Consider the following 13,814-nt stretch of genomic DNA (forward strand, 5'->3'; position numbering starts at 1 on the left):
TTAATTTTTCAGAAAAGGTGAGTTTATTATTCATCCAAGTTATATTTCAATAATATTCAAACTGAAATGCATTTTTAATGCAAATATTTTTTTTTATCTTTCAACTATAAAGAAAATTTATTTCTTCCAACTAACATATGGTAAACCTGTAGTGTTCTTATTGGCTCGAAGCTAATAAACTCTATATAGATAATTGAAACGAATTTTATGTATTTTTAAAAATGTAGAAATATTTAAAATAAAAAATTATTCATACGTGGCACTTTGTTAATTCTTAAACGTCTGATGAAGTTTCCTAAAATTATTGGTGAACAGAAAATGATTAACGCCTGTATTTTGCTTTGTGCATTCACTGTACCATTCGCATACACAGTAAAGGTAGATATTTGTTATTTTAAATCATAATTTGACAATATGTGACATTCGACATTGAAATAAGTACCCTACGCAGCAAACAATTTTTATCTATATTTATGACCATTTGCCATTGATAATTAAGGGTCAATCTCTAGAAAGGAACAAATTCAGAATTGAAATTTCATTTTAAAAAAAGTTGAAAATTCACTTTTATTATTAGTTCTTTGGCAAAAGGGGGATCCTAATAAGCCTATAAAATACGTGGTTACAATCTTTATCAACATTATTATTAAAAATTAATGTTTTTTAATCAGAATTTTTGTTGAAAATTTCTCGCAGCTAAATGGGTTTCAAAATTGATGAAAATTAATTAAAACTCGTTACTCAGGGGTTTTAGGGGTCGCCGATTACGAATCCGATGTCAGTTTCTCAAAATCCAAAATGGTGGATCCAATATGGCAGACACTTTCTTCAAAAATTTAACGGATTTGCTTGAAACTCGTTACTCGGGGGTTTTCGGGGTCGCTGATTATGAATTTCAAGATAGTTTTTGAAAATTGAAAATGGCGGATCCAATATGGTGGACACTTTTTTCAAAAATTCATCGGGTATGCTTGAAACTCGTTATTCGGGAGTTTTCGGGGTTGCTGATTACGAATCCGATGTCAGTTTTTGAAAATTCAAAATCCCGAAATCCCCAGAGCGACAAGTTTTAAGCCAATCTAATTAATTATTCATACTAGATCAGCCATTTGCAATTTTCAAAAACAAACATCAAATTCGAATTCAGCGACCCCAAAAACCCCTGAGGAACGAATTTCTATCGAATAGCATCAATCTTCAAATTATCCGCCATATTGGATCCGCCATTTAAAATTTTTTAAAACTGACTCAAAATTCGTAATCAGCGACCCCGAAAACCCCCTAATAACAAGTTTCAAGCAAATCCGATGAATTTTTCAAAAAGTGTCCGCCATGATGGATCCGCCATTTTGAATTTTTAAAAACTAATAACAGATTCGTAATCAGCGACCCCGAAAACCACCAAGTAACAAATTTTATGCAAATCTGAGCAGTTTTGAAAAAAAATGTCGGCCATATTGGATCCGCCATTTTGAATTTTCAAAAACTGACATGAGATTCGTAATCAGCAACCCCGAAAACCCCCGAGTAACGAGTTTCAAGCAAATCCGATGAATGTTTTAAAAAATTGTCCGCCATGTTGGATCCGCCATTTTGAATTTTCAAAAATTATTATCATATTTGTAATCAGCAACTCTAAAAACCCCCGAGTAACGATTTTCAGGCGAATCCGATGATTAATAAAGTCTGTAATTTACGTGCTGTGTAATGGAAATATACCATATGGGTAACGGAGGGGAGTTTTCTTCCATTATACAGCTTCAAAATGTTATGATTCTAATATAAAAAAAATAAATATTATAAATAAATTAATGACAGCATTTGTTTTCTTTGTTTTTAAATAAAACAATGTTTTAAAGATTATTAAAAATTATTATTATTTACGTCCTAAAAACTAAATTTACTGCGGTAACGGAGGGGAGTTTTTATTGTGTCGATAAACACTGACAAACTAAAGATTCTTTTAAAACTAATTGTTTTCATTTTGTTTCATCATTTTATGCAATAACCATAACTATACTGACACTACAAAGAGTTTTGATGTATTTATTTCTATTTTATCGTTTTTGTTTATATTTTATAATTATATTTGTGAGCGGTAACGGAGGGGAGTTTTATTTCTGCACAAGACTAATTTAATTCTATGTAAAAATAACTAACAAATATTTTACTTTATTTTTCATGATTGAATTAGAAATAGAAAAATAATTAGATATTACCGGGCAAAAGATTTTTTTGTATTACAGAATTAATATAATACCTTTTCTATAAATGAAACTTACTTCATGAACGGTAACGGAGGGGAGTTTTTATGCTATATAAACACGTGTATCTTTAAATATTTCAAATTTTCGATTTATTTTTCATAGGATCCGATTAAATCATGATGAATGCTATTATTAGGACGTAAAGATTTTGAAAAATTATTATTATTTATTTTTAAAAATCTAATGTACGTGTCATGTGTCCCGATTGTGAGAATGACCCTTAAACAATTTTTATAGTTTGTAGAACCAAAAGTGAGTCTTCTTTAATATTCTAGATTAATATAATTATACACTTTAATATCATTGTAGTTTGCACTAAAACTTTATTCTTGAAAATTACTACTTGAAATTACAACATGAAAATTAATAATCCTATTCTAAAATTTTGTTCGCATTCGATTAACTAATATAGCAACATTTTTCTACCAATGTAATCAGTAGTAATTAATAATTACCATTGTTGGTTCAAAAAGTAATCAGAAAATGATTTCCATTAGGCCCAACAATATTTTACGGATCATGAATTCAATGAAGGTATACATAAGTATTTTTTAAAGCAGTCACACTATATAAAGAAACGATAGAAAATTGATTTTGCAGTCATCAGAAGGATTTTTTGCTGGTAAAAAGACAAAAGTTTGGATAGCTAAATACTATGGCATACATTTTATATATGTTCGACAATACGATGTAAGTTAGATATATGCTTTTTCCGGTCTTAAATTTTAATATTCCAAATTGTATTTTAAATAATTATTAAAATTTAATTCATAACATTATATAGATTATGGAGAAATTGAACCTTACATTTTATCATGACCGAAAAACTAGGTCTGTAATAGCTCATACAGTAAATGAAAAAGGTGTTTCAGAATTCGTAAGTAAAATAAATTTAACTCCCGTTATGGTATTTCTTAAAGCTACAGGTGTCTAAAAAAAATTATCTTTTTAGAATGGTATTATTGATTCTGACAAAGTAATACGTTCGTTAAATAATGTCAAACGCATTCGTCGTGATGTTCCATCAAAATCACCGTACGAATCAGAAAACAATAGTTTGAAGAATTATCACGTACTTTACAAACGAGAAGTATCTCCAACAAATATCAGGAATACTAATTATTCTCCAAATCCCACACCTGATTATCATGATTTTAGAAATATTGACGAAACTCCAAAAATAGTATATCCAGAAATATTAATTTATGTAGATACAACGATTTTTCTGTAAGTTTCACTTTAATTATTTAAATTTTATTATATATTTAACTTTCAATTAGAATTAATAATAGAAATTTTATCTCTTTTCAGACACTTTAATCGCAGTATCGAAAAAACTGTTGCTTATGTTTTAACATTTTGGAACACAGTAGATCTTTATTTTAGAGAAATGGATGATCCTTCAGTTCGTTTAAGTATAGCTGGAATTGTTGTGTGTGAGGTATTTTATTTTTATAACAGAAATAATTATTGACAAAAATTATCTATATCTCTTCCATGGTAATTTATAAAATTTTCTTTCTAACCAAAGGATCCAATAGAACCGATGGATGAATACATAATTAGTTTCCAGAATTTGATCCGTTTTTCATTTTTTATGTTCAATCAAAGAAATTTTTATTTGACTCTTGATTACGATATTGTTGTGTTTTTCGTTAAACCAAGAATATTTCAGAAAGTAATAGGTAAAATTTTTAAAATTATTTAAAATGATACTTAAGTACAGAATATTTGTATTAATACAACTTAACATAAACTTTAAAAACTTTAAAGGTATTTCATATGAAAGAGGTGTTTGTAGAATAGAAGCACTACTAGTAAAGTCAACAGCAATTATTAGTGATTCAGGAAACTTTGACGGAATATTGACTGCTGTACATGAAATAGGTCATGTGTAAGCAGCATTGAAATTAATAATAATAACTAAATAAATAAATCAATTTATTATTGCTTCAAAAAATATGGTTTACTTTTAAGAGAATAATTTTTCATATTATAATTTAATTTTATTAGATTGGGATCTCCTCATGATGATAACAAAGATATGAGTAAAGAAGAGATAGAAAGATGTACTTTTAAGAACGGTTTTGTTATGAGTTATCATGGAGGAACTGAAAATCAATTTTACTTTTCTCCATGTTCCAAAGAAAAAATGAAATTAACATTAAGGTTAAATTATTTTTATTCATCTACGTAACGAAATATGTGATACAAATGAATTGTTTTTTTAAATAACATATTCACATTGCAAACTAGTTCAGAGGCATCTGAGTGCGTTCGGAATAATCCAGCTGTTGGTAGAACTGATGATCAAATGCTATCAACTTTTTCTGGACAATACATGTCAGCAGATGAACAATGCATATCTCGAGATTATGAGAGAGCGTTTGTAAGTTAATATTGCTATAAGCGAATTTCATTTTAAGAAAAATGTAATAATTCAAATTTATTTTTAACAAGGTGTCTCCAAGAATTTGTGCAGAATTAGAATGCGTCAAATATCATGAAAGAGTTTCTCAAATTATACCAGCACTTGAAGGAACTCCTTGTGACGTGGAAAGCGTAAGAAATTTATAAATATCAATTAGTGTTTTTCTTCATTTATTAATAGTTTAAACCAATTTATCCTATTTTTATACTGAATCTAAAATATTTTATTCATCTCATAGGTCTGCTTAATGGGAAAGTGTGTAAAAATAGAATCTGACAGAAGTGATATCAATTCAGATCTAAATGTATTATTCCCAAACCATTTTCAACCGTATAAAACTAATAAATCTCTCGAAGAGCAATGTAAAGAAAGAGAATTATTTTCAATCTTTGAAAGTGTTAGTAGAAATTTATTACAAATTTTCGTAAATTTTAAAATTGTTATATGAATTCAACAAAATATGTTACACACTTGTGAATATTTATTGAAAATTTATTCCAGGCTACTTTAAGTTTTTGTGAACTTACCTGTACTTTTAAAACTTACTTATCTGGATACCGTAGAAACAGGAAATTTATAGCCGATGATGGAACTGTGTGTAATAGTAACGGAGTAAGACATGTGAATTTAAATTTTTTAAAAATGATGTTGTTAATATTGACTTAATAAAATATTTTTAATTCTATAGTATTGTCTAAATGGAACATGTTACGATGAAATTTACAAATCAGCTGAAAAGCAGTGTATAAATTATGGAGCATCAAGCTTTTTAGGAGTTAGTATTCCACAAATAATAAAAATATATTTTTTTTCTTTATGTCATTTGAGGATCTATTATGTAATTTATTTTAAATCTTCACTTTTATTTTCATTTTCAATTTCACAGATTTGCTATTTTATTTTCACTTTAGAAATATCGAATCACTTTGTACATTAAAATTTATTTAGATTCGTCTAAAATCAATATTTTTTTTGAAAATAATTTAAATAATAGCTATTCAATTGTTAATATTTCAGAAGACTTTAAGGTCATGTTATTCAGTAGTCACGTGTTCCCATAGTAAAGTATATGGAGCACGTGACCACTAAATAACATGACCTTAAGAGAATGTAACTTATTCTGCAATAAAATAGTTTATGTATTTGCTGATACTTTCCTTAACCAAACTTATAGAAGGTATGAAACAATAGTAAGAATATTAGCTCCAGATGGATTTCCGTGCAATAATAATGGAGTAAGACTTATGATAAATATAATTATAAAATTTGTTTCTGCATTGCATAAAAAGTATAAGTAAAATAAAAAAAGATACAATTTTCATATTTTTTTTTCTTCTTCAGTACTGTAATAACGGAAAATGTGTCAATATAACAATTACGTCAACTACTGTCAGCACTATTGAAACAACTACTCCCTTAGATAAATATAAATCTCCCAAAGAACGATGTAAAGATATTTCAATGGCTTGGATGTATGACGTTAGTATTAAAACAAATGTGGATTTATTTACATTTTCATTTATTTAATTTTATATTTTCATATTGTAAATTTCTTTCATTAGAACTTTTCTAAGTATTTAAAAGCAATAAACAAAAATTTATGCTCCCAAGTTTATTTTTTTTTTATTTTTATAGTTTAACGATGGATGCATCACTTATTGCAAAAATGAAGAAAATAAGGGAATCGATGAAAATTTAGTTGCTGAAGAAGGATATCCATGTGATAATAATGGAGTAAGGAACATTTTAACAAATATACATAAATTTGGTCACTGAAAATTTCATTTGTCTTCTTCTTTAGACCTGTGAAGATGGGAACTGTGTGAATATGACAATAGTGTCAGATAAATGGCCTATTTTTAAATCTCCCAGTGAACGATATAAAATAATTGGAATGACTCTGGCAAAAAATGTTAGTAGTGGAAGATAAAAAAATTCAACTTTGTGTGTTTAATTGAATATTTTCACTTTTTTTCTCTACTTTTTAGTATAATGACGGATGTATAGCAATACATGAATAAGGACAATACATTTCATATATATATATAATATTTATTTTCAAATAAACCCTTAATTTATTTTTACTTTATGACATTTTTAGCACAATACAACTAACTGTACAATCACGTGTGCTAGTGAAAATGCGTTAAGTATCAGAGGAATATTTAAAATAGATGAAAAAATTGTCTTTCAAAATTTAACCGCAGAAGATGGATATCCTTGCAAACCTGCTCGAGTAACTAAAATTTCTTAATATTTTAATCTTGCGAATTTGAAAAATTTTTACTTTTTACACCACTGTTCCCAAAAATTATAATTTAATATAATTTTCTTGATGAGTATTTCGAATTCAATTCAGTAACTGTTACTTGTCAATTTTGAATTTCATTTTTAAGTAAAATTAGTTAATTAAATAAAAATAATTATTTTTGATAAGCTGTAAAATTTTTCTATCTTTGCTCTGCTTTCATATGTTATATAAAAATAATAATCAACCACGTAATATTTTTCTTTTATTACTTTACAATTTTTCAGTTTTGCCTAACTGGGAAATGTGTTGATATAAAAATTTCTGACAATGTTAATAATAGGGAATCCACTAATTGGAATACTGATGAACTGAGAGGAAAGTATAATTAAATTAATGCATATATTATGATTTTTAAAATATTATAATTAAATAATTTTCAAAAATAGTTTTAATAATCTATATCCCGCGTGAAAAGATTCACGACAATACTTGAAGAAATTTTATACAATAATTCCATATTATTTCTGCAAATATTAGTATCAAATCTTTACAGGCAGAAATTTATTAAAAGTTTATATCAATATATTTACAGTTTATCCAAAAAAGAGAATTGAAATTAAGAAAAAGGTTTTCGACTCGATAAGTGAAGATGACAATGTTGCTGAAGGTTAGAAATTAATTCTTAAAATTTGCAATATTTCGTGAAAAGAGCATAAGTTGATTTATTTTCATCTTTAGATTTCTCCAATGATGATGAAGATGAAAAAAATTTGGCGAGTGACCTGGGAATTGAATTTTAGAATCGACTTTTTGCTATATAAATTTATAATTGTTTTCCTTTTAAATGATATTACATGTAAATGATGATTTGTTAAAGAATACAAAGTTCAGTTTGTGTTTTAATAAATGAACAGTTACTAAAGTTGCGATGTTTTATTTTTCACACTTTTCTCTTCACTAAATTTTATCCAATAACTTTAATAGGTATGCTATATGCATATCTTTATTTTTTAAAATTAAAATTTTCGTAAACACAGTCATCATAATATGAAATTTCGTTAAATGATGAAATTGATTTATCGTAAATGACCATATAAAATTAGGATAGCACAAAATCTTGCAGTAATCTTGCAGCAAACTTCAAATGTCCCACCTATTAATAATGTGCCATGTAAGCCAAATGTTTCGCTATTTGGAATAATTGTAACATAATTATATAAATATTATAATATAATTTTAATTTTACATTATAATTATAATATAATTATTAATATAATTTTAGTATAATTAATTTTAAAATAAAATAAAGTGATTAAAATAATAACTAATAATTAATTGTATTAGTGGTACTAATTATTAGTATTAATTTAAAAAAAAATTGTTCTCTTAAATACTTCGTTCGATGCTTTTCTGTCTCGCCGATAATTATACATCTGGATTGAGATCGATTTTTCACACGGTCGTTTTTAATTGAACAAACGCAATAAAGCATCACCGAAAATCTTCGAAGTTACAAATCCTTTGCACCTGTTAAAACTTTACTTGAACTAAAGTGGGGATGGGGTGGTCGATATTGAAAGCATTTCGCTTTGCTTAGAGAAAAGGGGCAACAGTCACATGCTAACCGCGGTATAGTGAGTTCAAACCTCACTTCTATTAAAAAAAAACATACCGCGCTTTAATTACATTCAAAAATCACCTAAACTAAAATTAAAAATCTTTCAGAAAATTGCAATTTTTTAATTTATTGAAAAATTCCTTAAAAGTAGCCCGAATTGGGATAATTTTTAAAAAGTGAATACCAAGCTCAGTGGTAAAATTAATTATACATATTTATTCTACATTTAATAATTATTAATTTCGACTAATTTTTTTAAAATTTAAAATTTAAAATAGATTTATGGTGTTTTGGAAAAAGGGTTTAAAACTGAAGAAAGGGGGTTGAAATTAAAAAAGGGTTTTTTTGTTGTAGAAGAAAAGAATTTGGAAAATTTTTCTCACTTTATTTATAACAAAGGAAGTTTACAAATAATAAAAATATGTCTTATCGGTTATACAAAAAAAAACGCACGATGTCTTTAGACTATCCAATGACTTTTCGTGCGATCTACTTTCAAGGGGTGTTCGTGTCGCAAGATTTATAGAGATAAACTTCTTATTTCCGCGTACCATGTCGCGATTCCTGGTATCGTAGATTTCAAAATTCATCGTGAAACTAATCTAATTAATCTACATTTGACATAAAATTGCAAATTCAAATTCCTACGGAAAATATTTATTTATTTACAATAAACTTATTCTCTAAAAAGAAATTAATGAATTTACTAATTCATTCATTAATTACTTCAATACTTTATTGCTTCAATAGTTTCTTTATTACCCAAATAGAATCAAAAATAAATTTCAATTCAAGAATAGAAAATGTCTTTCAAAAATATAATAGAAATTATCTATCACCCTTCCTATTATTCTTCAATAGTTTCTTCATTACCAAAAATATCAAGTGTACCTAATCAATTACCATTCAATAGAATTGAAAAATGTCATTTATATCCTTCTGACATTAATTCTTGTCCTGTCATTGAAATACATATTTTTTATTATTAAATTCCTCTAATGCTTTTTAGTTTCCCTAATCTTAATTTTGAAAAGCAAATTTTAGAAAAGCACTTCAAGGGGCGAATTGAATTAAATTAAAAAGTACAATATTGTATTTTCTGACAAATTACATTTAATAATACAATGTAGTTCAAGAGTCATCTATATAAAAGTCTTTACACTTGCCACAACCGTGACTTTCGATTCAAATGGATATCGAACTTATTTTACCTTGACAGTGCACCTCGTGCCTCTTTGCACTTTTATTAGCAAAGGTGCGGGGGTGAAAAAAAATTATAACATAGTTTGATGAATATTATTATTATACATCAATTCTTATACATCATCTGTTTCATACGTACAAATTTTCAAATTCTAGGAAGTACTTTGCAGCTGGAAATGATATGCAAAATACTTTTTTTTTCTAAATTACATACCATAGTTGAGAAAGTAAACATATTTTTGAAATTTAAAAATCCATATATAATAGAGTTGAAAAATATTAACATAATATTCTTCAGGTGTTGTAAAAACTTTTGTAACAAATGTTTCTGAATATTGACAATAATTTGAATAATGATGTGAAATGTGAGTGTCGTTTTGCGACTATGTATTATTTAAAGTGACAATGAGAGAATGTTTATTTGAAACATCGAGAGATGAAACGTAGGAAGACATGGAAGAGTGGTGTTCTCAACATCCATGACGGGAATGATAATTTTGGGGCATTTAGAGCCCCGGAGGAACTTTGATAATCCATTTGTGCAATCTTTGACGAATAACAGTGATTCTGATAATTGTTCTGTTCAATATCGGAAGACCTGGGAGAAAATGACATCTGCTTCTCAGCAAGGACAACCCATTCAGTTGACACCACTTTGGGAATATGTGGTTTGTATTTTTTAATTAGAAACAGAATTTGTTTCTATCATCTTTAAATATTTTATTTTCTTTTAATGGTGCATTTAATTCTAGGTACGAACTCGAAAGTTTCCATCGAACATCGATATTCAGATGACGTTCGAAGAGATTTCGGATAGATTAAACGATCCTGAATGGGAGGTTCGCCAGCACGCTCTTCGGGTTCTAATTGATGTGCTACCAACCCTGGAAGGTGATACAGTGGATCAATGCATGAAATCCGTAATACCAGAGTTGGTGAACAATTTGGGAAATTCTGCACCAGCAGTAAGGAAAGGATCTCTAGATGCTTTGAGAGTTTTCCTTCTGCACAGTACCGACAGGGACAAAATGATCAAAATAGTAAGATACCTAATAATTAACCATTAACCATTTACTATTAACCATTTCAATCACCATCACCAAAGAATACTTCCAATTCAAACCCCAAATGTTCTCCATTTCAGATTTTACAGGAAGGATTAAATCGTCCGAATACTTTGGACAATTTCCAAACGAACGTCACAATCGGAGTACTTTTGAGCATACCATTATTGCTATTCCCATCGAAAGGAATTTCCAGACCATCAACACAAACTCTGAAGGAAGCGACCCATTCCCTCCTTTCTCATTTGATCCAAGTAACACATCAAGAAGCAGCACTTAAATCATTAATAAAAATCCGCGAATTCGTTGGAACGCAAGAATTCGATTTCTACCTTGAAGGAATCGATAACCAAGTGAAAAATGATTTCGAAACACTTTGCGATATCTACCGGATAAAATTGAACGGAACTAGTAAAAGTGATGAGGATATTAGGAATACGTCAAATAATAGGGCAATTTATAACAATTCACATGTTGATTTTAAGGATTTGAATAACGACAACAATCCGTATTCTATGAAAGAAATATGTGAAAGTGGTAGCGATACTTCTGGAATTGTCGAAGAGGATGATGAAACCCTATCTGGAGCAATACCCCCTTCGCGTGTTGTACTCGAAACGGAAATTAAATTTAATGAAGAAACCGCTATTACAATGACTATCCTTGAGGAAAAGGATCAGAATAGTGACGAATCGGATGATGACGACAACGATTCTGATGAGGAACATGGAGATTGCAGTTTGGAGCAAGATTTTTCATTGGAAGAATTACATAAAACCCCCAGGTGAATATTTCCTATTTCGCAATCATCCGTAAGCACCTACAAGTTTATTGAAAGTTTGCTAAAAGTTTTCCTGAAAGTTTGCTCCAGGTTTACTGCAAGTAAATTCTGTACTTAATTTGAATTACTTATTTTTTCCAGGCGAGTACACTTTGGCGGAGAAATCGTCAAACTTCGCACTCCAGACAGTGATGATACCGTTCTCTCAGTGAAGAAAACCCCAAAGACCAGAATTCCATTACCAATATCACCAGCGACGAAAATGCCCCAATCGGATCTAAAACCCAAAGCATCGTCTCAACCTAACAGTCCAACTCACAAACGTCTTCATAAACCCCACCGTTCGCACTCCAGCAGTCCCAGAAGGGAAATCTACATACACAACGCAAATCTAAGTCCTAAGAAGGGAATACTAACCAGAACCAATAGTCCACTATTCTTTGATTTCATCAGCACTTCTAGAAATTCAAGGAGGAAGAGTTCGGGCAGAAGGGGCCGAGTGGATTCAGTGGATATTCTTGCTCAAAGGCAGATGGAGAGGAATTTCCAGCAGGGCGAAACAATCTATCAGCAGAGTGAGGGAAAAGCATTTCACGTCTGTCCCGAGACGGAGAGAAATGATGGGGACGAACATCATTATCCAAAGGAATCTCCAAAGAAAAGATCAGAATCTCCCAATGATTCTTTCATTGCGGAAGCAAGTCGCTTTACCGAGAGTGCAAAAACCAGACCATCACGAAGAAGAAGTTTAGCAATAGCAGAAGAGGTACCTACTCTTTCTACACTCGCAACCGTTTCGTCACCTCAATTAGAAACGAATGGAGATATCGACCCGGATTTGAATCTTCCCGAGTCTAAAAATTCCAGTCCAACCCGAGGATCCCCAAGTCGTAGAAGGTCTTCCAGTTTCGAGGTGTTTCCACGTCAAGAAAGAAACTACATTCTTATGGAATTATCCAGTCCGGTGAAGCAGAATAATCAGAAGAAGGACTCATCACTAGAGGACAATTCCCCATTTGGTTCTATTGTTAATCCTGACAGTGATTTTGATTCGAACGATAAAGACACTATTGTGGCAGATATTGATGTGAAAGTTAAATTGGAGTCTAATGTTGTTGAAGTGAAAGAAACTCCACTAATCGAAGAAAGTTCGACAGTAGATGATTTTAAACTAGACAAGGGTAAAGTAGAGGAGGTCTTGTTGGGTAATATTGAAAAACGTGAATCATCAGCTGAAAAACATGGTTCAGTTGTTGAGAAACAGGATGTGCAGAATGGTGTCCCAATTCCTAGTGAACGTAAATTACAAGCCACTGGTGAAAAAGTGACCCCTAAAGTTCGGGATACAAATTTACCAGCGAAGAGTGATTTGAAGAACAACGAACGTAATTGGGAAGAGCTGGGTTTGGTGGACCAAGAAGTTCTCCAGGACTTGCACAATAAGGTAATTTTGTAGATATTTACTATTTATTTCTATTTCAACTGTTTGGGTTTCAGTTTTACTAAACTTTTGAATCAAGTCGAGTATTTATGCAGGGATACTTGATTCGAAAGTTTAGAAAAACTATAGTAATCTGATGAAAATCCACGGAAAGTTTGCAGACACTCTGTAAATGTTTTTACTTGGTAGTTTTGAAGCTAGGTCTAAAAACCCTCTATAGTAATAACAAATAACTTAAAAGAGTTCCGTACAATTTCCTAAAACATCCGGTAACTGGTATTTAATCTCTTCATCTAGCTTCGTCTAGGTCTTTATAATATCCCATCGACTATTCGTGACAGAAAAAATAGTTCATCGTTGTATTTTAAAACTAATTTCCTCCTAATTTAATGTTTCGTCCGTTCGTGAAAGTTGATTTCATGCAATAAACTGTATTTGCATTGACTTTCTGGTATAGGAATAATAAACCAATTCCACGCAATGAATCGCATTTGCATTATGACATTAGATGATATGGGGAGTTATTATATATACGAAAAGAAATTTGACAAAAGGGTTTTGAAAGTGATCTCGCTGATAACAAGTTGTTGAAAGTAGAACAATCGATTTTACGATAAAAAGTTGGTGGGTTGAAGACAAGTAATTTGGAATTCAATTATTGATTTCACGAAAACACAGCAATTAGAAGCACACGCACAGGTCGAGTTGAGGGTTTTTCAGGTGTGGGGAATCAGATTCTGTACTTTCAGACAGACACT

At 29.8% G+C, this 13,814-nt stretch overlaps 2 protein-coding genes across 3 annotated transcripts in view; both read left to right on the forward strand.

The window, feature by feature from the left end:
- The first annotated feature begins 238 nt into the window (after positions 1-238).
- Positions 239-7,871, forward strand: LOC122504539 (zinc metalloproteinase-disintegrin-like VLAIP-A). 2 transcript variants are annotated; one of them, XM_043615692.1, is made up of 23 exons: positions 239-378; positions 2,765-2,801; positions 2,868-2,957; positions 3,052-3,144; positions 3,220-3,494; positions 3,579-3,708; positions 3,799-3,952; positions 4,041-4,161; positions 4,281-4,436; positions 4,524-4,656; positions 4,728-4,829; positions 4,937-5,095; positions 5,200-5,310; positions 5,387-5,473; positions 5,716-5,726; positions 5,804-5,933; positions 6,040-6,177; positions 6,334-6,432; positions 6,500-6,610; positions 6,800-6,934; positions 7,234-7,324; positions 7,542-7,616; positions 7,688-7,871. In XM_043615692.1, the coding sequence occupies exons 2-23, from the start codon at positions 2,787-2,789 to the stop codon at positions 7,747-7,749; spliced, it is 2,478 nt and encodes an 825-aa protein (XP_043471627.1). In that variant the 5' UTR covers positions 239-378; positions 2,765-2,786; the 3' UTR covers positions 7,750-7,871. The 2 variants fall into 2 exon arrangements, with proteins under 2 accessions (XP_043471627.1, XP_043471628.1); XM_043615693.1 differs by lacking the exons at positions 5,716-5,726; positions 5,804-5,933.
- Positions 7,872-9,496: 1,625 nt separating this feature from the next.
- LOC122504532 overlaps positions 9,497-13,814 on the forward strand; it is a 31,485-nt gene continuing 27,167 nt past the window's right edge. Inside the window, exons 1-4 of the mRNA XM_043615684.1 lie at positions 9,497-10,438; positions 10,523-10,810; positions 10,915-11,618; positions 11,757-13,059. Of these exons, the coding sequence (XP_043471619.1) occupies positions 10,250-10,438; positions 10,523-10,810; positions 10,915-11,618; positions 11,757-13,059 (2,484 nt within the window). The 5' untranslated portion in view covers positions 9,497-10,249. The remainder of the gene's footprint in view (positions 10,439-10,522; positions 10,811-10,914; positions 11,619-11,756; positions 13,060-13,814) is intronic.

This window comes from Leptopilina heterotoma, unplaced genomic scaffold (assembly GCF_015476425.1).
Source record: "Leptopilina heterotoma isolate Lh14 unplaced genomic scaffold, ASM1547642v1 Lhet_303, whole genome shotgun sequence".
Lineage (NCBI taxonomy): Eukaryota > Metazoa > Arthropoda > Insecta > Hymenoptera > Figitidae > Leptopilina > Leptopilina heterotoma.

What these genes read in the sequence shown, in the direction of transcription:
- LOC122504539 (XM_043615692.1), top strand. An exon ending in CTGTGTGTAATAGTAACGGA is followed by an intron (nt 5,311 to 5,386) that starts GTAAGACATGTG and finishes TTAATTCTATAG; the next exon opens with TATTGTCTAAATGGAACATG. An exon ending in ATCCATGTGATAATAATGGA is followed by an intron (nt 6,433 to 6,499) that starts GTAAGGAACATT and finishes CTTCTTCTTTAG; the next exon opens with ACCTGTGAAGATGGGAACTG.